Below are 26,325 nucleotides of genomic sequence, written 5' to 3' on the forward strand. Positions count from 1 at the left end.
TTTTTGCTTTAGAGAGGTTTCATATTGTACTGGGTGGAACTTTAATTTCACCTTTGCAGTTATTCTTAGGGAGCAGAATTTGAAGAACAACAATATAGCTAGGCCCTGAATCCTAAAGGAAGAGGCAAAATCTTTTGGGTAGCTGTTCATGTTTAGCTTTCTGGTTGTTGTTACTCTAGGACCTTGGGACAGCACATCATTTTGATCATATGAACAGGTGCCTTTGATCATAGTTGGATCCAGGGGGTGGTGCAGGTATGGTGCTGCGCATGCACAGTGAGCTCTCTGAACTCCGTGGCTTGTCCATGTGGCTACTGACAAAAGCCTACGTTGGCAAGGCTCCAGAACCCAGGGAGTGAAAGCTGCCACAGTTCGTACCCGCTCCTCCACTTCAAACAGGAGATAATCCTACTTCAGCTGGAAGCCTTAGCAGGTCTGTGCTTATCCTGATGGACAATGCAACCCATGCACCACAGGAAGGATAAAGAGTCTTCAAAAGAGTTTTCAGGGCCCTAGCCCAGAGGCCTGAGAACAGAGACAAAGCTGTGGTGGAATTGAATCCCACAAGCCATTCAGAAGATCAGACAGCAAAGCCAAACTCACAAAAAGCAATGAAAAATGTTACAACACAATCACCAGTTTATGACGATTCTACTAGCCCACAAGTTACTCCGGGTTGTAAGAGAACCACTTTGTGCTATTCAGTCCTGCCTGTGTGAGATGACACCAGTTGCAAGAGACTTGACAGGGCTACAATGCAAATAATAAAGTGGGGGAGGAAGAGAAGATTCACCAGGAAAGAGACAGATATATCTTTTGTCACTAACACCAAAAGAAAAGCTGGAGAAAAGCTAGTGCCCTAGGCAGGCTTTTACTAATTTTAGTTTTTAGCTGTTCAGGTCAGTGGTTTACTATATTCAGATTACCACAGAAGTCTGAGGCTGTGCAATGTAAAATGTAGTTACTAAGAAACGGCACATCTTGGTGCTATCAAAGTTTTAAGTAAATAAAAATGTAAAGGGGAAAAAAGAGAAAGTGCAGTTTGATCTATTTCTGGTTTTTCAATGAGTATGTTCAGATTGGAAGTGATGTTTAATGAACGACCCAAGCCATCTCACCAGATGCTAACAATGAAACATTTACAACCAACAACTGAAGACTGGTTCCTTAGACTCAGACGCACCTCTACCTGCTTAACAGCATTGTAACAGTAATTAGTTAAAAGGGAATTCAAGAACAAATCAAACCACCCTGAGTCTTATTTTGAATCTGGTTAATACCTACAATGGGACCCTTGTATATACATAGCAGTGTGGTAGCACTGGCCCTAGTTATTTTAGAGACATTTTGTTGACATTTAGAGACACTTTATCAAGTAATTCTTCATACAGAAAATGTATGTTAGGAGTTTGTCTCCTGCTTCATCAGCTGTACTAAAGCGATGAGTTTCTTGCTCTCAAAGTCAACTCCAGAAATGCCCTTGTCTGTCTACAGTTCCAGTAGCCAATACTTTAATAGAAGACAGCTATGATAGGGCCTTAGAAACTATAATGATTAAAAAGAAGTACCTACAGAGGTAGAGAGCTATTGCGCAGACTGAGAGCTTTGTTTTAATAAACACACATTTTCCTTGAATACAACCATTCTACCTTCTATGTAGCTGATGCTAGAATTGACTAAGCATAAAAATTTTGACTACGTGAATTTTACTTAAATATATTATTAGCATAGACATTATAAGATACTCACATGCATTATTCCTATTGTATTTGGGAACACGCAAGGAAGGATATGCCCCAAACTTGTTTCAAATTGTCAGTTAATTTGACTTTTAAGAAAAAAAAGAAATCTCTCCTGAAGCATCAATGCAAATGAAAATCTGACTGCATACATTAAACAGAACTTCTTTTCCCTACTTTATTATTTACTTTTCTGGGCTATGGGAAAAGACAGCTATTAGAAGCTAAGAAATGCTGGCACTGACTTTACCTCTGATTCTCTTTTTAGAATTTTTTTGGCCAGCAAAAGAGCATACTTGGTGAAAGAAACCCCAGAGGAACTAAATGATTTACCTTTGCTGTCACTTGGACAGTAACTTAAGATTTTGTGGGTATTACCTCTTTCTCCAGAGTTAGTAACAAGAACTGTGTATATCTATCTTCTGTTTTAAAACGCTGAAAATTAGGAACGTAGTACTTATAGGGGCTGTTTTCTTTGTTTTAATTCTTGCACCCATAGCTTCAGAAGTGTCTCGAGTCAGCATCTGAGACCAGCTGCCAGAAGAAGCACTAAAACTAGTACACGTAGATGCGACAGTCTCAGGAAGATTCAGCATCCTCTTCAATGCTCTCAGACTTTAGTATAGATGGCATCTGTAGCCTCTGCCAGCTTGGGATAAAGGAATCTTGAGCTGTGTCCAAACTTGGATCTCCCCAGGGGTAATCTGTCAGCTATCTGCTGAGTATAACATAGTCTCTTAAAGTAGATAAATTAACTTTAACTGTTTTTTGGCGGGGAGGGAGGGTTGGGAGGCCTCTCTTGTGTCATTATCATTTTACAGCTGGATCTGTGTGTTTATTTATTTTTTTTGTTATAAAGAGGTATGAACTTGCTGTCATTAAAAACCTGGAATCTGGTTTTTAGTGTCTAATCCAATTAAGCATACATCTGGGAAGACACACAACCAAATAAATAATTGGAGAGGTGCAACTCTGAAATGACAATTGTTATTCATCGATCTCTTTTTGCAAGTCGAGATTGAGAGATGTAAACTTCAAGTGAATGAGATCTCCTGGGTGAGATTCTTCAGTTCAAACACAGTAAACAACTGTTGTTCTCTGATGCACATTTTAGTACTGCTGGAGGCAAACTTTCTAAATATTAATAAAAACCCTACTACTGGCAGAGACTACAGATGAATAGGAAGCACTGGGAGCCAATGCTGAATTTCTTGCCTATATTCAAAGTCTAATCAAAAAGCGTATGTCTCAGGTCAGATAAGAAGGGCGTTCCCCTAATTTCCTGGAGAAGCCCCCTTTTGCAGTCACAGAGAGATCAAATTTTGGAAAATGACAGAATCATGAACATCATGTTGAACACAGCAACAGAAAAGCATGCACCGTGTTCAAGCCTCACAACAAGTCATTTAAACTACAATATTTCCTACTTTGCAGTACACCTATCAAGAGATTATCCTCCTGGAAAAAGGGTCACTGTAGCCCCTTTGGGCTGCTCTGGCAGTACAGAGAGACCATGGGGATGTGGTGGGGGAAAAGGTATTGCCAAAACAATGCTGCTTTTTTTGGCTGCTATGAAATGGCATATATCAAAGCAGGCCTGGGTTTACTCTAAGAAGTGCCTGTTTGGCTATTGTAGTCTAACTGTCACACTGAAAACGACTGTGAACGTTCACTTCATATGCCAGTCTGAAACACCAAGAAAGCAGCCTGGCAAACCAGGGGAAACTACTTCATTTCAAAAAAAGTATTTTACTATTCTAGTGTATTGCTTTTGAAATGCTTTTACTATAAAAATACGATATGCTTAAAAAGCATATACAACATGAGGGTGAAGTCACTGGTTTGTCTTTATCAACAGATGAAAAAAACCCTTGTGCAGAACCCTGGAGACAGAAATCTTGCTGGCAAATATAAAAGATGCAAAGAAACCACAACTTGATCTAAATTGGGTTCGTTCAAGCGGGCTTGCAGAGCCAAGTAAATGAGTATAGTGTTCAGACGTTTCCTCCTTAAAAATAAACCTATTAGACATATGGTCAGGTATAAACTTATGATTTCCTATAATATTAAAAAAAATATGCTGAAATCATGAGCCTCTGCCAGAAGTTTGTGTGTTGTCTGAGCTAAGGCCTGCATATTTTACTATAGAAAGAAAAAATTTACAGAGGGAAACATCAAACTCCCGAAATTAAGTTTTATGAATATGGCACAGTAAGTCATGCACTACATTAAGGGCTTAATCTTGTTTATCAAACTCAGTGCTTCCCAGTTGGTGACTGAAATCATGATTTAAGTTGCTGATTTAAATCAATTCACTTTGCAGGCATATAGAGAAATGGACAGCTGGGGTGAGTGGGCCATAGTAAGAGTGCTTCTGCACCTGATGACACGCAGTCTCTGGACTCTAAAACCTATGTTAGATAATAATGAGGCACGAAGTGGAGGATTATGGGAAAGCATATGAATGACAAAGGCTCTGAAATGTAAAGCCATAAAATGACTTGGAATCAAAGTTTAAATGGATCTCCAGGGTTATATAGTTCAAGTCCCTGCACAGATGCAGGATCCTATTCCTAAACCATTCCAGACAGATGACTACACAGACTTTTCTTGAAAACCTCTATTGAACGACATTCCACACCTTCCCTAGGCAGCCTGCTCCACTCTTCTACTGTCCTTACAATTATGAATTTTTTCCTGAGATTTAATCTAAATCTGTAGTTTAAAGCCAGTGCCTCTTGTCCTGCCCCCTGTGGCAAAGCAGAACAGTTTTTCTCTCTCTCCTTTATGACAGCTGTTCAAATATTTAAAAACTCCTTTTTATGCCCTCTCTAAATCTCTTTATCTTTAACCCAAACTTAGTTCTTCATATAGCTTGCATTCCAATTAAGTTATTAACTTCATACTTAGAAGAACACAGAGAAACCTTTGGATCCTCTGCAATTTCTCTATGTCCTTAAAATATGTTGCTCAGAACTGGAAACGGTATTCCAGCTAAGGCCCAACCAATAGCAAGTAGAGAGGTACTTACTGCCCATGCTCCATGCCTTGCATGTGTTGCTTATTAATGCAACTGAAAACTGCATTTGGATCTTTTGCAACAAGCTCAGTTCTGGCTCATGTGGAGTTTTTGATCCACCATAACCTCTAGATCCTTCTTGACAGTGCTACTACCAAACCATTCAGCTTCTCCCATTCAGTACCAAACCAATTTCCCTCATTTTCTCCCTTAGGAGTAGCATCCTGTATATGCTCTTGCTGAATTTCATTTTTCTGCCTATTGCCCTTCTTTCCAATTTATCAAAACCACTTGGAATTGTAATCCTATCCCCAAAAGTGCTTCCAACTGCTCCTACTTTTCTTTAGTCTATAAATGTAATTAGTACACTCTGTTGTCCCACATCCATGTCATTAATTAAATGTTAAATAGCACCAGAACAGACCCCTGTGAAACGTCACTTGAGATCTCCTGCCTGTCCGACATCAATCAATTTATAGTTGTTCTTGCGTGTAGTTATTTTACCAATTATGTATCCACCTAACAGTAATTCTATATAGCTCTCATTTCTCCTGCTAACTTATAAAAATGTGTCAAATGCTTTCCTAAAATCCAGGTGTATTATGACCACTGCATTCACCACATCTGAGGAAACAATTACCATGCACAAAAGGAAATGCATTTGATTTGGTATAATTTAGTCTTAACAAATCCAGGTTGGCTGCCAGGGATCACCTCTACATCCTCTAAATATTTGAGGAATATTTTTAGAATTTAGCTAGTAAACCCCCAGCTACTGAAGTCAGTCTGACTAATCTCTAATTCCCTGGGTTCTCCTTTTAAATGATGGGAATTATGTTTGCTTTTTTGTCATCCTCTTGGACCATGGCCCATCACTTACGAGTTTGCAATTATCATCAAGTGGGGCTTCAAGATTTCTTCGGCTAGTTCCTTCAGCATTCAGGGATTACTTTTTTCAGACTCTACTTACAAAATTAATTCAGATTATTAAAAGTTCTTTTACACATTCTTCACTTATCATGGGGGCATGGATGAAGACTGAAGCAAAGTAGACACTGAGCACCTATCTTCCTTAAAGCTTCTATTAATAACTCACCTTATCTGCTGAGCCCTACCATCAGATCCCACAATTTCCCTGGTCTTTGATTCTCATCTGACATATTTGTATAACCTTTTTCTTATTGCCTTTAACATTTGCCACTTGTAACTTGTTTCTTTTTGTCGGCTTTCCTAATTTATAATTTTATTCCCATATGTTCATGCTATTCCTTTTTTACTTCCTTAGTGACATGCTCTTCTTTCCACTGTCTGTATGTATCCATTTTGATTTTCAGGAAACTTAAATCCATCTCCGACTCTTCATCAGGTTAGCCACACTGGTTGCTTCCAGACATGTGTGGACATTTGGTTCCCTGGGAACAACTAGTGGCGGCACACCTTAAGACTTTGACTTTAGTTCACCAAAATAAATACTTTTACTACTTAAGAGCATTTATGTAACTTCAAAACTTCAATTACATTAATTTAAGACAGCGCTGGCCAACTTCTAAGCTGCATGCCATAGGGGCTGCAAATTAACCTCTTGTGCACAGCATGCAGCCTGTGAGTTAGCCAGCCCTGATTTAAAAATGTGACAATAGAAAGAAAATGGGAAAATGTACCCTTAAGTGGAAAAAAATCCATTAAGGACCTTTAAACAATCTATTGTCATTCACACCTAACATTCTGCATTTTTGATAGTTGGAGTATGCAGCAACTACTTATTTTCTTCTGAACAACAAGTTGTATTCAAGTACTTGAAGGTTTAAATTAAAAAACAAAATATTGCTGAGTCTGCTTGTTTATTTTTCCTGCAGTGACTGATGGCCAGTAATTTGCTCTCTTTTGAAAATACAATAATCCCCTATATTAGACTGCAACTATGTGCAAATATAGGCAACAAGCCTGCAGTATTGTTTTAGATGAACCATACTGATAGCTCTGCACTTCCTTCAGGCCTCTTCTTTCTTGCTGAATGAACTCCAGGGAATGGCATCATGTCGGGCTTTCCAGATGGATTATGTGAAGCCATAGCTCAATGTCATTTTCAATAGCAAGACTCATAATTAAAGGTCAAATAGTCACTTCATCTGCAATCAATCAATAGAAGAAGTACTAATACTAAGTACTAATCAATCAATGGCAAATGCACTAATAAAAGCCATGAATCAAATGCCTGCATATGTGTGTGCTCATATGAACTGTGCATGTATATAGGGAGGGAGTAAGGGGAAGAAAGAACAAGTGCAGTTGAATAAGCCAGAGGGTATTGTGGGTACTGCATTTATCCACTCTATAAGTTTGTAGGCCTGACTCACTAGGTAACTGAAATATAATTAAATATTATTGTGTGCGTCTACCTGATTTATAAATCACTGAAAGTTTCATTTAAATTAGGCAATATGAATCAGTTTGTGATATTAAATTAAAAATATAAAGAGACCTAGTCAGTATAATCTGTCTTTATGCAAACACGCCTTATATCCCGATCTTCGAGGGAAAAAAACCAGTGTGTCAATTAGTCTGTCTACAAAATAAAACTCAGCATGTGGAAACACCACTCACCTCAGTGCAGAGTGAGCACTTTTCCATAGTTTCAACAGTGGAAGTGGCAGTTTGCCTCATGAGCATGCACTGCATGGGAATTACTTGGTTTCACAATATGGTGTGGGAGAAAGTGCCTTATGCAAGTCTTCTCATGCTTCTCCTTTTACCACTTCTAAAGCTTTAAAGCTGTCATTTCTTCTTCTCTTTTGTTGGTTCCCTTCTAACTTCCCCAAGGAATGGATGAGAAGCACCTACTGGAGCTCTAAATGCCAACAAATGCCAAGCTGAGAGAAATCAATCTTAGGGCCCAACAGTGAAACTGCAGTTGTAGGAGGTCACTTATATACTACCAGCTGAATAGCGGCACTAGAGCCTTGAAGGTAAACAGAAACAAATCCTTCCCGATGGGCTTGGAGGAAGATGTTAACCATGGTGATGGAACACAAAAAGCAATGTAATCCCTGACCATTCAGAGCTTGCAATGAAACTTGTAAAGAAGCAGCCAGTGCAAAAAAAGCAAAGCATGAGTCATACCCTCCTAGTGATCTGCCCACTGGAGAGGCAAACCTCAGCATGAGGCACCAGCTGGAATGTCTGAGTGCTCTTTAATGATAAGCTCAAAATGAAGCAATCCACCCTGAAGTTAAAAAAAAAAAAAAAAAAAAAGGTAAAAATAGTACTGTGACAAAATCTGAGTAGAAAAGGTGGGACTCCAACACTGTGCAACCTATCACCACTAGCAACTCCTATTAATTTGTGTATCCACCACTAGAAAACAAATGTTATTGGAAGGAAGACTATGAGAGGCAGTAGATGATTTTCAACTATGAGAGGCAAGTAAATGATCCAGATACATCTATTTGTAAGTAGCTGATGCAAGAATAGCTAACAAGAGAGGAAAAAGCATGCTCATTTTCAGTGAAAGGAATCCCAAGAGATATTTCAAATTTAAATAAAGATTTCTTCTGTATCAGAGGTTACACAAGTATATACAGTTCCCATACAAAAATCACACAATAATGAAAAAGAATCTTCAACCATTGCACATATATATGTGCTTGAATGCATGTAGCATTTATTTTGTTATGTCATAGCTGTGCTGTAGGTCCACAAGTTCCTTACTATAATCATGTGTTGTGATGCTAGTGCAGAAGTGCAGGGCTATGTTATTACTATGTATGGTCTGACTTTATACTCAAAGCAGCAGAAATTAATTTGGTAAAAAATAATTCAAAGTACTACAGCAGAGTCAAAAAAGAAATCAAATACCACATTTTCATGTATATAACTTTTTCTCCAAAACCAATCAGTGGCAACTGGGGCAAATGTGAGAAGTATGGCTCTGCACAGGTAAGGAAATCTGGTGGCAGGGGTGCGGTGGCAGCATTAGTTACTGTAGCTCTAGATGCCACAGCAATTAATACTGCCACTGCTCCCCCACTGCCAAATTTCCAGATGTATGGGGAGCTCCACCTGGCTGAATGATATAACCTCACATACTGGTTCAGGTTGGTGCGTGGGGTCAGTTTACAGCTGGACCTGGCACCCAGGATCAGACCTGGCACTCCAGTTCCAGGGCCGTGTGCCACACTGGCTCTTTGAGAGAAAGCGTTGGTCAATCAGAAACCAGGACTGAAGGCTGCTCTGTCTGCTGCTTTCTATCTAGCTGTGAAGGCATGGGACATAGGGGAAGGTAGGCAGGGATGGCTGCAGCTTGGCTCCAGGCACCAACCATGTGAGCCCTCCCAAATATAGTGTAGCTATATTTTAATTGTATTTTTTTAAATTTCTACCATAACATGTCTGTTATCAATAAGGAATTTTGAATGAAAAATACTTCAATCATGTTTTAGACTAATGAATCATAATAAATAAAACATGTAGTCCAAAGATAAAGAAAAATGCACTTCAAGATAAATATACTGAATTTGGTAAAACTAAGCATACAACAATACTGTCCTTGGTGGTTTGTTTCCAAACTTTACTTTATATTTGCCTTGGGCTAACCAGTTTTGAGCAATAATATCTTTATTGTGTGACTACATAAGAATAAGTGAGAACATTATCAGTAATGAACCTCAAACTTTATCAATATTGGATCAGTGACGGAACATCAAAAACAGGAAATAAAACAGCCTTCTTTAAAAACACATTAATGGTTTAACAGTACTACTACTGATATCCCAGCTCAGAAGACTATGCTGTCTTCCTTTTAATAAAGGCTCAGTTTCCCTGTGCAAAAGTGTTATAATTTATATAGTAATATTAGTAATATTAAGGGTACTTGCTGTTGCACTGAACCGAAGAGCTACTTTGATTTAAAAAAAATAACATTGAACTACAAATACTGTTAAGGTTTCATCAAAAAAGCTAAACTTGATCTCTCACACTGACTTACCCAAGGTGAGGGATTTGTGTGTAGAACAGAAAATGATAGCCACTGTGTCTGCTGGCGTGAAACCAGAGTTCTTCCTAGAAAGAAAGAGTTTTAATAATCCTTGTTAGTAAAAGCCTTCTTAAAACATCATTGATCAAATGTAGTACTTTAAGTACCCATATGCATGTTCATATCACTTTGATCAGTACTAGTGACAGAAATAATTCTACCCACAAATGAACAGTAGTGTTTGATTTTTTTTTAACAGAATTGTTTCTCAGTTGTGGCAAACTCTCTAATGAATACATTCCCACAAGAAACATACAGCATTCTAAACAAGCTGTATGTAGGACACAACTTTATTTCAGGCCAGGTTACTTTTTCAAACATTCTGTATTGCATTAGTGACCAGGTCATCTTTGAAAAAATGCCCAACAGGCAGTTTTTATTTTTAGTGGATAATGCTATCAATTTTATTATCCAAACAGTATATGAAACTAAATTTCAATAGCTGCATATAAGGAGATATGCATATCTACATCTCTATTAAGAGTGAATCTGGGGTCAGGACTGATGGTATAAAATTAAAGCCAAGAAGGGTGAACAAATGATGAAATCTGTGTACCAAATGTACGCAGAGAAATCTGACTACTGTCTAACAGAGGTGTATTATTGCTCAGGCATGGTCACACCTTCAATCCAAATGGGGCAGAGATTTTTCTGAGATTCATAATATGTATTTACAAGACTTGTGGTGCTCAACCTTTTGGCACCTTGGGCAGGATGAATGGCGTGGGGTCAGTCCATGGGCTGGATCCTGTGGGAGGGGTTGGTCCACCAGCCTGCAGGACTCCCCATGCATCTGGAAATTTGGCAGCAAGGGAAGCAGTGGAAATGTTAATTCTGATGGTGCTAGAAGGTCCCTGCTGCCTGCACTCCCTCTTCTCAACCATACGCTCAGCTGTGGATGAAGGGGGCTTCAGGGAAGGGGTATGGTTGAGGTATGGGGCGCTCTCTGGTCAGCAGAATGTAATATAAGGGATGTTCCAGTCAGTGTAAGTCAGAGTATCCACACCCCTGCTCTAACATTCGCTGGTAATGAATTTGGCGCTCAGCTGGTACCAGGGAAAATGGAAAAAGTGACACCACTTTGCTTCCCAGACCTCAGGTGCAGCAAACCTGAGTTCAACACAAGGTAGTCAAGATCAATGTCTTCCAAGATTTTTCATAGCAAATTTGCTTAGTTTACAAATACAGAGACAAGAGTCAGCCAAGTGAAAGTATTGAGAAATACTGAAGAGATATTAGGGATGTGCGAAGTGGGTCCTATTTGATTCGTATCTGGATTCGGCCCTATTTGATTCATCCAAATCCGAAGATTCAGTGCTGATTTGGAGAATCAGAGATTTGGACACAGACACAGCTTTAAATGCTTTTTCTACATACCTCGAGGTACCAGGCACGGCTTGTGAACACTGCCATGCTAGGGCAGATTGAGCATCCCACAGGAGCACAGGGGGGCAGCCCCCACATGCTTGGCAGCGAACCCGGAGGTACTTCCAGTCTACTTCTGGGTCTCCTGTGGCTCCTGGCTCAGCAATCAGCTGCAGGGGGACCTCGGGTGCCCCCCGCAGACCCAGGAGGTAACAGCTGTCGAGCTGAGGGGGCGCAGGGGGGCCCCCCTGCATGCTCTCCGGGGGATCTGGAAGTGGACTGGAAGTGCTTCTGGTCTGCTTCTGGGTCTGCTGCTGAGCATGCTGGGGAATGCCCCCCACCACACTTCTCTGGGACATTTCATGTGCCCCAGCACTGCAGCATTCACGAGCCACCTGCTATCTAGAGGTATGTAGAAAAAACATTTAAAGCTGGGTCTACATCTGAATCGCCAAGTCTCTCCAAATCAATTTGGAGGGTTCCGATTCAATTCACAGAGATTAAAGGGTCCCCTGATTTGATTCAGATTTGGAAGTTTGGCCACCAAATAGGGCAGAATCTCCACCGAATCAAATCAGCGACTGAAGCTCCGCACGGCTCTAAGAGATATCTATCTGAATTTATATATTATAAATATATAATTACACACACATACAAATATATTATGATTATACTGTTCTGTACAAATACTGAAAATATCTAAACATTCTGTTTAATTCCAATCACATACCTGGTAGAAGACAGGAAAGTTACAAACATGAAGCTCAGTTGTACAAAGAATACTGAAAAATAAATATTTAAAATTTAAGTTTACATGTTAGAAATAAAAAGCACATAAACCTCTATATTATGTTCTATGTAAATGCCTCATAGTGGCATAAAGGATCAACTTATACCACTCTCATTGCATCTAGACAGGAGCTGTACTGCAGAGTTGATTGACTACCTCCACAGTAAAGTGTCACCATCTACATGTGTCATAGAATAGTACTGTTTGGGACAAGTACTATCTTACTATAGCATAATTTACACCACTCCAATGCACGTGTAGACGGTGACCAGGGCTAGCTGGAACACAAGGGTGTTACAGTGCTGGCTGCCTGTAGCAAGCCCCATATTGTAGTACCCTTGTGCCCCTGCCAGCTCCTCTGCTGGCCTGGGGCTGCTCCGCCCCAACTTGAATTGCTGATCCTGGGCATATATAAATACTGTGCCCAGAAGCAGCTCACTCCAGCATGAATTGCACCAAAGTTTATTGTGTGGGGTAACTGCACATGTAGATGCACCCTCATGGACCAAATGGATGCAGAGAAATCTGATTACTGCCTAACCTGTGGCCATTTAAAGGCTGATAAATAGGACAATTATTTCTGAAGAAGCAACAGGCATCACCATGTCTGAGGAAGCATTTCTTTAGCAAAATCCATTACTGTGTTTATAGCAGGATTTTCACAAGTAATGCCTCCCAATAAAGTACTCCTCAGCATGATGTCAAACTGACAGAGAAGTTCACTGGTAATACTATGCATCCATTTCCACAATTCTGCTTGATAGGAATGATGACAGTACCACCTGTTTGACATACTGCAGGAGCAATATATTTTAATTTAGCCCATACTTAATGGACTGCAAAAACAGGGCGTAAGCATGAATACTTCAGACATATAAACATGCATGCATACTGAGGTAGATAATCCTTCTGAAGAATGCCTGTATTTTCTATTGACATTAATAGATGAAAAAATCATCTATTTTCAATCAGTTTGGATCAAAGCCAATTCCTGAACCAAGCAGCATTCATAGGGTGGAGCCTCAGTAACTGTTCAACAAAGCTGAGTTTTTTTTAAATGTGGATGGGTTCCTGAGACGGACTATGCTCTCAGACAGTTTAGTACATATGTGGCAAGCCAAACTGGCACCTTCCTTTGGTGTGGATTCTGAGACCAATGCAATACACTCCCCACGTGGGAAAAGGGGCCTCTAGGGAATCACGAGGCAAGTGAGCATCATCTCAAACATCACAGCCCTTGTGTGCAGGAACTCTCTTGGCTGTGTGATATCTGAAGAACCTGTGTAGCCACAGACATACCTTCTTGTGGGATATCAGAAAGACAAGATTAGGGTCTATGCAGAATTTTATATTTACCATTTTATTTTTATATTTAGTTTTACATTTATCAAATACCAGAAGGTATTTGATAAACATTTGCTGGCAGAACCTGAGTATGGATTGACTATGAAACTAGTGTGCCCTACAGTACAATGTAAGCCAAAGCAATAATATGGCTCTACCTCCAGTTAATAAGCAGGCAGCACAATCGTCATGGTAACTACCAGTGATATTCTCCAGTTATAGTAAGAATTTTCTGAGATGGTGAAACTAAAATTTTTTGCCTCACATGGTATTTTTTCTTTGGCCTAAATATATTAATTTAAGATGCACTAAAAAAAAAATCTCTGTTTCATAACACGTTCCTGCCACTTTCACATTATGTACAGTTTACTGCGGCTATTATAACATGAAAATGACAATAAAACAGTGATCTGGAGAATAAGAAATGCAACTTCCTTCAAAACTCCTCAGGCCAAGTTTAGCTCTTATATAACATCTCACACAGCCAATATCTCCACTAAAGTTGTACAGATTCTAATATTAGAAAATCTGACTTGCTCATCTCATCAACTTGCCTTATTTCTCAATATTTGCTACATTCTGAAATGAAGCAATTCTTTACCTGTAGAAAGTATTAGCTTTATGTTTTAAAGTTTATGTAAAATTTTTTGCTAAGGAATTTTGGTGCACAATGGAATTGTATAAGGACTGAAAATGATATAATTAAAAAGAAACAAAAAAAAATCCTCCCCAGAAAGAACTGAATCTGTATGATTTTAACAATTTAAGGAAACACAATGTTGTGCTGATTGTTGTTTTTTAATCCTGAATATGGTAAATGCGTAGATTAGCTTTGCAGAGGACATGAGAAACAATGGAAGGAGCCGGACTATAAGAACTAGAGAAAGATACACCCACCAATCTGAAATAACAGCTTTGCTTATTTTTCATACTAGTTGACACCACAGCAACATGAGGTTCTCTCAGTTTTCCCTTTACTTTCTTTACATTTCAATTGAGTGCTCAGAGCATAACTAAGGAGGGGGGAGGGTTGACTTTGTGGGGAAGGTGCAAAAATAGGCATTGCTGCATCTGGTTGCTAGCTGCACCACCAGGACTGGTGGCATGGGTAGCTGGTGCTACCCAGGGCATTGTGATTGCTCAGGGCATGAAACTGCCCCATTAAACCTCTGTGAGAGCTTATGAGGTACCTCTGCACATCCTTACACAAATCTATGAATAGAAAACAAATGCACAAGGTAGACAGTGTCCCTCAGAGTATGTCTATTTTTCATCCAAATTATTTTTAAAACACTTCTTTCCCATCACTTTTAAAAAAGTCTATAAGATGCAGACTCTGTTTATTTGCTCTCAGCTTAAAATGTTGATTTTTAGTTTGCTATCAATTGCACCAGCAGCAATAAAGAATTGCAATATTGCAAGTAATATTTTACATGTATATATAGTGCTTTTTCATCTGAAAGTATTCCTCAGATCCTTTCCTGCTGGAAAACAACCATAATCACACAGGCTGCTTATAGATGGTAAAAAAAACCAAACCAAACCAAACCAAACCAAACCAAACCAAACCAAACCTCGCTTTATATTTAGCCCTGTGAGCCTTTGTACTGAGGCCAGTGCATGTCCAGAAGAGGCATCATGTCAGTTTGACATGGTTCGCCCAACATCTGTATAGATCATGCTTCACCAGGGCTTCTTGGAGCTTTTATCTAATAGCTGATACAATCAGCTATTAGACAGAAGTGCCACAAAGTCCTGCTGAAGCGCACAATCTATACAGACGTTGGGCGAGACGGGTGAAACTGATGTGATGCCTCTTCAGGAAAAGTGCTGTTTGTTTGTTTTTTCCACGTCTGTCAGTGGCCATGATTTCTATGTCACTCTTACAAAAAATATTACCATTACAGAAATCTACAGATGTTATACAGGAATCTATCTAAAATCCATTCAGCAGTCTGGTACTCTATTTAGTAGCATCTTTGCCAAAAGACTAAGTATGATCTGCTAGGATTTAAACCTGTGTTTCAAACTCAAATTTTAGACAAGAAGCCATCCTCTCCTTTAGTAAACCACTGCTGTAAGAAACAGCAGGTTTTTTCTCAGTCAACATTATGAAGTTATTTTTCAATTAAGCAACAGACATTTTGTGAATGGCATAATTTTAAACTAAAAGCAAGTTCTCTAATTATTTTAAAGGTATGGTTGCTTTTTTCTGTTCATTTAGAAAAAAGCCCAAAAAACTGTTTCCTTTTTTGCATGTTAAGAGACAACCTGAGGACTTGACATACTACAAAAAAGGATCTGAGATGAACTCAAATTCCAGGTGAGAGTCGGTGACAAAACTTCTATTGATTCAGCATGGCCTAGATTTCACTCATTGTGTTTAAGACACACATATGGTAAAAAGAGTGTTAATGATTTTCCAAAATTCAATGATGGTAGGTTGTGCAGGGTATGATTTGTGTTGCTACTATTGGGGGATTCGAGTTACAGATCTTCTGCACTACCTGGAATGTCTGTGCCTACAAAAGGGGGGAGCAGAGTAAGAGTAATTGACTGGAAGAGTGGGCAGTTATTGGACACTGCTGCCCTTTTTTGGGAGTTCATGATCAACTAATGGATTTCTAACTGACATCAAGGATATCAGGGGTTTATTCCATAATATGTGAATGAATAAGGTACACCTGAAACATACTTTGCAACAAATCACTTTAACCATGGAAATGTATCCCCCGCCAAGAAAATCCCAATAATTTCTACTTGTATAAGACTGACAGGAACAGTGGTTCAAGAGCTATTAGAATGATTTTCTGTGACTGATACCTCAAAATGGAATCTATTCTTTTTGTGTGCAATACTAAATCAAAACTTGTCCTGTCCTTTAATAATAGATAAAACCTCAAAAGAATGGGCAAAAATATTTGAAAACATAATATTTATGCCCTTTCAGCAAGGAAATACTACAGAGCAATCTTAAGTGTACATGACAAGATTTATCCGATTATTAATGCTGTTGCTTTCTCAACATCCTGAAAAGCATGCAACCTCTAGTAGTTTTTCTAATCTATCTTGCTTACAAGATGCATTAAAAATACAGAATTCAGCTCCATGCTAGTTAAACTTTCCTTCTCCTTCTAGTAGATGCTATTCATTGTATAGAAGAGACTAACTGATCAAAGGAATATTTTAAGGCTAAACTTACTTATGAACACGACTATAATCAAACTGAATTTATCAAGGTCAATATTTGGATTGGCAAAAGTATCACAGAATGTTGTGTAGATGATCATCAGGAGCACACAACTGCTGATAGCACCAAATGGAGGTTTCTTCCTTTCAAGCCAATCCTTGATGTATCTTCGGACAATCTGAAACACATAAATCAACAGGTTGCCTTTTCTCAAAGATGCAGGGAGCCAAGTTGGGCATCACAAAATGAATCTGACAGCAGAAAGACATAAAGAGAAGAGAATAATTTGGATGACGGCCACAGTGGATTTCAAAGCTTCCCTGCCACACAACTCTTCTTCTGGGGAATTTAACATTTGTAGTGCAACTTCCACTGGGTGTCCATAATGAGAGTATATTTTCAAGTACATTCATATCCATCCTTAATCATGCCAAATGTTCTTTGCTAGCTGTCACTGAGACATGCCCATTAAGCCTCCCCAAAGTTTATCTCCTCTGCTGATACTAATGGATGTATGTAATTATCACAGTCCCCTTTGCATCAACAGACAATTCCAAGTGCAACTTTGGGAATCTTAAAAATCTGACATCTTCAGGAATTTCATGACGGTAGATAATCGAAAGTGATCCATGGAACATTTTAATATTTAAATAGCCAGAGATGCACCAGAAGTTTTTAATTAAATTATAACTCATGCTTGAAAAGCAAAAGTGCATGTGTTGTGGGAGTTTAAATAATTCAAACTCTGAATATCTAGAGTTTTTGTAAATCCAAAGACAAATGCCATTTGCACGCTTTCAGAATGCCAGAATTAACACATAAAAATGAACAAACCTATAGTGCTTAGTGCAACTTTTCTACTTTCAGGAACTTGAATCTGAAGTTGTTTTGCAAGATTTTGTCTTAGAGACAAATTTAAATGTAAGAGTAGTTTTAACTTTAAAATTATGCCAAATTATACAAAATTGAGCACCACATATCTGAGCACTGTGTGGGGAACTGCATTTTTCCTCTTTATTTTTAAATGGTTTGAAAAACTTTTTTAAAGCTTTTATCCTATACCCATGACTTGTGTTAGTTTTCAGCAATCCCATTATTTTCTCTAATTTCTCAGGAGATCTCCTTGCATTCTGTTACCAGGCTCTTTTATAAATAATAGTTCATCATGGCCATTGCAATGAGAGGGTGCTAAAAGTGTCATGACGCCTCCACAGAGTATTACTTCTAATAAACATCAGCACTATTAATTGAGTAATATGGAAAAATTTGTAAGTATGCAAGATCAAAATCACTACAAGACCTTTTCACAAGTTAGCTGCCCGGGCTGGGAAATTGTTTGTAGAACTGTCAGTCCTTATCACCACCTTCCTAGATTATTTAAAATCTCTCAGTAAATCCTATAAGGATCTGCCTAACCTGTTAACTTCATGAAGTAAATTTGATCAACTACATGCAAAACAATATAATAGAAAAGTAGGGCTGGAAGGGACCTCACTAGGTCATCTAGTCCAGCCCCCTGATCAAGGCAGGATAATTCCTGACTAAATTGTCCCAGCCAAGGTGTCTGTCCAATCTGCTCTTGAAAACTTACAAGGATGGAGATTCCACAATTTCTCTAGGTAGCCTGTTCCAATGCCTGATCACTCGCATAGTCAGAAAGTTCCTCCTAATCTCCAATGTAAATTGCTTTGGCTGCATTTTGAGCCCATTGCTTCTAGTCCTGTCAAGGAGAAACACCCTTCTCCATCCTGCCCTGCAGATATTTGAAGACTATTATCTAATACCCCTGCAGTTTTCTTTTCTCTAAACGAAATGACCCTATTCTTTCAGCCTTTCCACATAAGTCTTACTTGCCAAGCCTCTAAATTATTTGTGTTAGTCTGAGCTGGACTCTTTCCAATCTGTCCACATCCTTCTTGAAGCATGTGGCCCAAAACTAAACATAGTACTCCAGGTGATGTCTCACGAGTGCTGTATTGAAGAAAAAAACCTCTTGATTTTCAAGAGACACTCCTGTTGATACAACCCATTGTGCTGTTGGCTTTTTTTTTTGCAACAAAAGCACACTTGGCTCATATTTAGTTTATGGCCTGCTATAATCCCCAGGTACTCCTCTGCATTACTGCAGCCTAGCCAGTCATTCCCCAGTCTGTATCTGTATAATCAATTATTCCATCCCTAGTGCACAATCCTATTCCTACCTCTGGAGAATCTACAACTCCATCTAATTTGATGCTGTTCTCAAATTTACTAAGCATGCACTAAGTACTTTTGTCCAAATCATTAAATGAAGATATTAAACAATATCAGACCCACGACAGACCCTTGGGGAACCCTACTTGATACCTCCTCCCAACTGGACATTGAGTGATTAATGACTACTTGTTGAATACAATGATCCAGTTATTTATGATGTTACAGTACTTTTGTCTAGTCTGTATGTCCTTTGGTTGTTAATGAGTGTCATGAGAGACCCTGTCAAAGTCTTGCTAAAGTCAAGTTATAATCAAAGCCACTGTCCTCCCAACATCCATAAGCCTTTCAATCTGATTTCCTATTATAGAAGGAAATGAGATTGCTTAGGCATGGCTTGCTCTTGGTGAAACCATGGTGGCTGCTCCTGATCGCCTTGTTCTCCTTTAGGTGCTTCACAATAGATTCCTTGAGGACCTGCTCCACAATCTTTCCAGATATTAAGGTCAGGCTCACTGGTCTGTAATTCCCCTCCCTTTCTTAAAGATGGGCACTATGTTTGTCCTTTAACAGTCATCTAGGAACACACTCAACCTCCACAAATTCTAAAAGAGGATAGCCAATGTCTCTGAAATTACCTCAGTCAATTCCTTCAGTACCCGACAGTGCATCTCATACAGCCCTAAAAATCTGAAATTATCTAGCTTCTTTAAGTAACCCCTAACCTGTTCTGCTGCTACTTTAAGCTATATGTCTCCTTCCCTATCTTTGCCATTAACTGCACTTGTCATCTAGTAGCTGTCCCTATTTGTGAAGACTGAAGTAAAAAAGGCATTAAATACTTCAGCCTTCTCTGCATCATACATAACCATATAGCCCTCTGCATTCTGTAAGGGACCTACAGTTTCTCTGGTCTTCTTTCTTTCTTTTGACATAGCTGAAGAATCCCTTTTTATTGCCTTCTATGTCCCTTGCCAGCTGCATCCCAAAACATGTGCTCACCTTCCTCATTTTCTCCCTGTGTGCCTACCAACCACTTAGTATTCTGAACATGGTATTCAGACACCCTTCCCTTCAGTTCCTGTCTCATGCCCCTGTTGTGACAAGGTATTTAGCAGAATTTCCACATTTGCTGGAATCTGACCGCTTCATGAGTGCTTCTGCTATGGCTTTGAATTTGCGACCTCTGGGCTGTCAACTTTAGCGCTTGCACCACACTCCAGGCCCCTTCAGAAGTGGCATAATGATCACCCTTTTAGAATGTTTCTAAAATTTCTGCTGAGTAAAATAATAGTCTTATGGGAAACCATATAATGAAATCCTAATAACCCAAGTGATATCTCCCAACTTCCAAATGTGATGCCTGCCAGATGTGAGAGCATACCCTAAAAATATAACAAAACTTTTGAAGAAGCTGAAGAGGATTTCTGTGATAAAATATACAAAATTTCTTTCAGCCATCCCCTTAAAAGCCACTGTACAGGGATGAACCATTATTATGGAGTTATAAAATTTTAATGAAAATGTACAGTGTGGATAATGTGAAGAGAGATCAAGCCCAAAGTATGCTAATGTTTTAATTCTGTGACCTGCTACAGGCAAGAGGCAAGGTCTCTGGCCTCTAACATGATCTATTTCAAAATAAATCCCCCTAAGTTTAGGGTGTACTTTTGGGGAAAAGAAAAGCTATTTAAGACTGTATACATGGAATTTGAATTAGAATACTCTGACCTGGGCTGGAACTGTGATTAGTAGATTCAAGGAAAAAGAAAATGCAATATAAATACATTTGACTAGTTTAGTAAAAATACATTTATCGCTGAAACTAGAGTAGAGGTTCTGTGCCAAACTGTTTGAGACAATTTATTTTAGGTTATCTATGGAATTGTTTTGGTATTTATATTACATATGGAAATATGTTATAGGTTCAAAATATGGAAGAAAAGGAAAAAATGCCTTACAATATCAGAATGATACTTTCCCAGTAAATCTTCTGCTATATCTAATGAGCTTTCTAAAGTTTCTCGTTTAACTTTCCACAATTATCTTTTTTGATAATTCAGGGATTATTTTGAGTCCACAAAATTTAAAGACAGTCTGGCTTCTCAATATATTTTTCTTTATGAAATCACGTAGGCAAGACCACAAGAACTAACTTTTGTTTTAACAGCAGCAGTAGTTTAAAGAAATGTACACCGTAGGCATGTCTACACATACGCTTAGGCATGCTTAGATTTAATGTGCATTAGATTAATGCACATTAAGGTGATTTAGGTTTGCATCTGCACGTGCATGTTAAAGTGCATTAACACTGTGTGCGCGGACTGACGTCAGACTAAAGTTAGTCCCATGCCAGTCCATACACAGTGTCAATGCACCTTAATGTGTCTATACTTGCCTTAATGTGCTTTAGCTATTCACGCCTAAATTTGCTTTTGTACCTGCTTTTGTAGGTATCAAGTTTAGGTGAAAATAGCCTAAAAATCACCATTTGTAAGAAGTATTAAGGGTATACATGTGTAGACACACACCCTTAATACACCTTAAATCAGGCTAAAGTGCCTTAAATCAGCATGTGTAGATGCACCCAGTAAATACATTTGGAGAACGTCTTCCTCCTTGTAGACTCGATACTTTACTTTTGTCTTATATTAATGTAAAAGGTGAAGTAACTTTAAGGGTCTGGGCTTAAAACTGTTGGATTGGAAGAAATCTAAAATAGTATTAATTTTAAGAAGAGAGGCTGAGCTATTGAAGCTTGCGCTAGATGTTCAGTAGAGAAACTCACTTCAATTTCTTCCATTAGACCAAAAACTCATACATTTGGTATTTATTAATGTTCTTTAAAACATTTATATTTTAAGATGCTTTGAATTAATGAGCTTAATTTTGAAAGCCTAAATATTTTCCAGCAGGACTGAAAAACACAAACGACAAACCCAAAAAACACCTTTAAAGATTTTCACTGAAATAAACTGCAAAGAAGAGGAAGAGGAGAAAAGCTAGGCAGGTGTGAACCTTGGTGATTCCTACTGACTCTACTCTTCAGACAGGAAATCAAATATTAGGTTGAAATGCCAGGAGTAATATGGATTGCTCTTAGAAAGAGAATCTGGAATGCTAATTGGAGCCTAAAGTAAACTGCTGAAAAAGAAAAGTCCATGAACAAAAAAAAAAAAAAAAAAGAAAAAAGCTACCAGTACATAGCCTGTGCTAATGCCAACAATTACAGACACTACTTTCATGTGCCACCTGAATCTCACTGCGCCTTTCAAAGGAGGAATTATCAACCAAAGCAGCACCTGAATGGAGAGTCCCTTCCTCTCTATACAAGGAGTCCAATAAACTAGATAAGAGTTCTAACTTGTATCATTCCCAGCATTTAGATTTGTTGATAAAAAATACACAATAACGTAACATATTTTAACTTAAACCTTCTTGCCAACTTGGCTGTTCCTAGGGTTTATTCCCATTAAGTACTCAGTTCACATTCTGATGTAATACTTCTTTTCATAAAAAAGGGTAGAGAGACACACATACTGTTTCTTTCTTACACTCTGAGAAGCAAATATTTACCAGGCTCTTCCTTTTTCTTTTCGAACTGAGTGGATACTCTTGATCACTATCCATATAAATTATATCAGTTGACCTACTTTTATAAGCAGAGAGACGTGGTTAGCTGAGCTAGTCTGAGGTTAGGCAGAAGATGGGGTAGGGTGGCACCTTAGGACATTTATGCTCAAACTTGATTTATATGCAGACTTGAGTTTGCTCCACCTACAAGCTGAGGCGCCTGGCACTGAGTTGCATGCATTTGTATAAACAGTGAAATGTGTGTCAGCACTAAGAAAGTGGCAGTGGTGCACTTCTGAACTAAAATATCTTCAATGCGTTTTTGTTCTAAAACGTGCTGGTGCCATTTTCTCAGTGTTGACGTGCATTTTGCCGTTTAGACAAATGTGTGCATTGCTGTGCTGGGTGCTTTTAAAAGCACCCTGTGCTGTGGCACAATTTGTGTACAAATGCCTGGAGGTACTAAATTTAATGTGCATTACCTAAACCACATTAATGAACATGCAGACATGCCCTTAGAACATTTTTCCACATGCAAGTGCCCAGCACTGTGACGCATACATTTGTACAAATGGCAAAATGCACATCAGCGCTGAGAAAATGGTGGTGACATGCTTTTGAACTAAAACACATAGACGGTGCTTTAGTTCAAAAGCACATTGCAGCCATTTTTGTGTGTGCTGATGTGCATTTTGCAACTTATACAACTGCATGCGAGACAGTGCAATGTGTGTCAGCTTGTGTGTCAGTGCTGAAGCAGTGTGTCACAGGACCAAAAAGTATGTGTATAAATGCCCTTAGAGACTAAGTCATTCAGAGAGTCATGAGCTTTTGTAGGCTACTGCCTATTTCTTCATAGCATCTGACAATGTAGGCTGTAGCCTAAGAAAACTCATGCCTCTCTGAATGAGAAAGTCTAAATTACCATGCCCTTTCTTCTGCTTTACTTCGATAAATTAGCTCCTGGCATAAGAACTCATTCAAGGTGAGTCAACCATTTAACTTGGGCCCCATGGATTCCACTGATTAAGTGATATTAAAAATCATGTACGAAGATGTTGGTCAATTAACAGCTTTCATTTTCATAATACTAAAAACCAGCAACTACAATATTGCAAGACCAAACAGAATATTTCCTGATATCTTTATATATTTGTTTCTTTGCCTATATTTCTGTGGAGATGCTGTCTTATTTCTTGTTAAAGTGAAATATCAGAAGGGAACAAATGGTCTGAATCTTGTTAATCCATTATCTCAGTTTTCCATAGAAGCATTTCTGTACTAATTTCCCAGATGACAAGGCTTCGTTTCTGCAACTCACTTGAAGTTTAACTGTGAAAAGGAGGGCTACCTCTATGGACATTTCTACTGGACATTTCTATTGGACATTTCTGTAACCTTTGGTTTATTTTTCCATTTTAAATCTGTTTTAACTTAATTATATTTAATTTACATTTTTCATCATTTATGCTTCTACTTTTCCCTTCCCCAGTACCAGTATGACTTTTCCTTTCAATTGTAGCCTGATTGCTGGTAGGATTCATAGTCAGAATTTCACTGTTATATTTTCTATTTCACCTAGCTGGCAGTCTGTATAACAATACAGCAGGCAACACTTTGAAATTTCATTTACAAATACTCTTTCTTAATGTTGGAAAAGCTCCTGGACAATTTGGACACAGATGTAGGAGATGGATCTGAAATCCCATGTTTGTAGAATATCACATGTTTTTACTAGACTAGATTCCATGAACCATTACAGAACGTACACAACTTACCTCACTCTATAGATTTTGGGGGGAGGGCAGAAAGGGGTGCAGGAGAACTGCTAGTGTCATTAATTTTAGCTTTAGTTAAGGACTGTTGAATATGAAGTGCCCATTTTATGCTGGCAGACAAATCACCAATGGGGCAACTAGAGAATGCATGAATGATAATGTACAGACATGCTTTTTATTATTTATTCATAGAAAACAGTGGGTTTTGGTGTGCTGCTTTGAAAAATGTTCAAACTAGTAGAATATAATGAAAGCACAGTGAAAATTCTATTTCATTAACATTTAATCATAAATCGCTCTTTAATATAAAACATAAAATAAAAGTCTGTCATAAGCACTTAGGTGTAGAGAAAGGAGAAAGTCTGTAAAAAAGGCAAATGAAATATTGCAGTGGCACTCGATGTTTCTGTTATATGTCACTTCTGGAATTAAAAAAAAAAGAAATAAAACAAAGAAACAATGTTCTTTGGCCAAACTCTCAAAATTGCTGGACATGATAGAACTGTTTATAGGATGTTCTAATCTCTTCTTTACTTTGCTGACAAGTGTTAACCACCCACTGAAAGGAAGGCAAACATTAACCTAACATGCCAATGTAGCTCATGAATAGCAGTCTTCAGTACTCACATTAAACTAAATATAAGCCTGTGCTATATTAAGAAGAGTATATCAGAACTTGGAGACAACCTGTGAAATCCAGAAAACATTTCTTTTCCTTAAAACAGCTGGTATATGTTTGCTTATGTTACAGGAATTTTCCAGCTCTCTATATGTATATACAATAAGGGGAACAAATCACAGATTGTTATACACTACTAATCCTCAAACAGAGTAAAGCAAACACAATATTTAACTAATATTGACAATAGGTCATGGTGTATGTACATATGGGTACAGAATGGTGAACTACAAGGTATGCTTGCTATACCTCCAGGGGATAGGACTCCAGTGGAAGATCCAATCTCTCACTGATGATATCACTGAAATCTGGCGAAAAGGTGACTAGCCTGGTCCAGATTTCCAGTCACTACTATCCCGTGCTTGTCTAAGAGGATTACCGATGCTTGCGCACTCAGCACCAGGAAGAAGATATGCAATTTTAATAGATTTTGAAAATCCCACATCTGTTATTTTTCTTAAAACATCACTAGCTTCTTATCTATTAAACCATGCAAACAATGGGCCAACCTTTCAAAGGATCATGAATTAATGCAAAATAAGCCTTAATGGTCACTGTAACTATTTTTGACTGGCTTCACCATAAGTATTCATCCTTTTGACCTTTACACTGGGTTACAATAATCTTAGAACACTTGAAATGTACCAGGGAGTAAATACAGAGTAATGCTACTTGAGAGTCTGATTGAAAGATGGAGTTCCTATTTCCATGGGAAATGCTAAAATTCCAAAAAAAGGCTGAAAAAAAGAACGAAACAAGGAAGGTTGGGGCCTCTGAAGCCCTAGGGCCCCACATATCTGGAGTGTCCCAATGGTCTGGAGCTGCCTCTGTGCACTGGGGTCAGGTGCTGGATCCAGCTCACAGGGCTTAAGGCTCCCTATGGATCTGGAGATTTGGTAGCAGGGAAGCAGTGGCACCACTTCCCTGTCCCCAAATTTCTGGACCTGTGGGGAGCCACAGGTCATTCACCGTGGGCCGAATGACACAGTGCCACTGGCTGAATCTGGCCCACAAGACCTAGGTTGAGTACCTTGGCCTAGACAATGAGCTGATGTAAGTTTAGGCTACCAAGGAGCAAGATGGATTAGCTGGCAGCATACCAGATTGAGTTTGGTCATTAACCTACCTTAATTTTGGTTAGAATTGTCTTTTTCTCACTGGCTGTTTTGATTTTGATGCTTTTTTAAAATCATTCAGTGGAACAACATTCCATTGGAAAAGTTTTGACTTATTATCTTTGGCATATGGCATCATGTCTTTACAATCAACTTTGAGTTCCAGTTTTGTTTTGAGGTATGTGCACTGAAACTTTGCTAGCTCTAATTTTAAACAGTAGTTGATACTGGATTTTCAAATCTATTACAAATATATATTTGCTTACTTTCTGGCTCCTGGGCCAATCTCTTTCCTAAGTAATGCTCTGTGCTAGGACCCCCTTTAATCTGAACATTTTAGGGTAGAAGGCAGAGCATTTGAGTATTGATTTTTCTTCCTTCTTTAGTTTGACACAGCCTTGATTAATTGATTTGAGGATTATTTCATAGATTTCATAGACATTAGGGCTGGAAGGGACCTCGGGAGATCATCGAGTCCAGCCCCCTGCCCAAAGGGCAGGAAGTCAGC

General features: G+C 38.6%; 1 protein-coding gene across 1 annotated transcript in view; it reads right to left on the reverse strand.

Annotated features, from left to right (window-relative positions):
* SLC10A7 (solute carrier family 10 member 7) overlaps positions 1-26,325 on the reverse strand; it is a gene marked incomplete at its 5' end in the record, with an annotated part of 200,735 nt that overhangs the window by 16,638 nt on the left and 157,772 nt on the right. Inside the window, 3 exons of the mRNA XM_019534328.1 lie at positions 9,743-9,816; positions 11,886-11,937; positions 16,492-16,657. Of these exons, the coding sequence (XP_019389873.1) occupies positions 9,743-9,816; positions 11,886-11,937; positions 16,492-16,657 (292 nt within the window). The remainder of the gene's footprint in view (positions 1-9,742; positions 9,817-11,885; positions 11,938-16,491; positions 16,658-26,325) is intronic.

This window comes from Crocodylus porosus, unplaced genomic scaffold (assembly GCF_001723895.1).
Source record: "Crocodylus porosus isolate Cpor-Errol unplaced genomic scaffold, CroPor_comp1, whole genome shotgun sequence".
Taxonomy (NCBI): Eukaryota; Metazoa; Chordata; order Crocodylia; family Crocodylidae; genus Crocodylus; species Crocodylus porosus.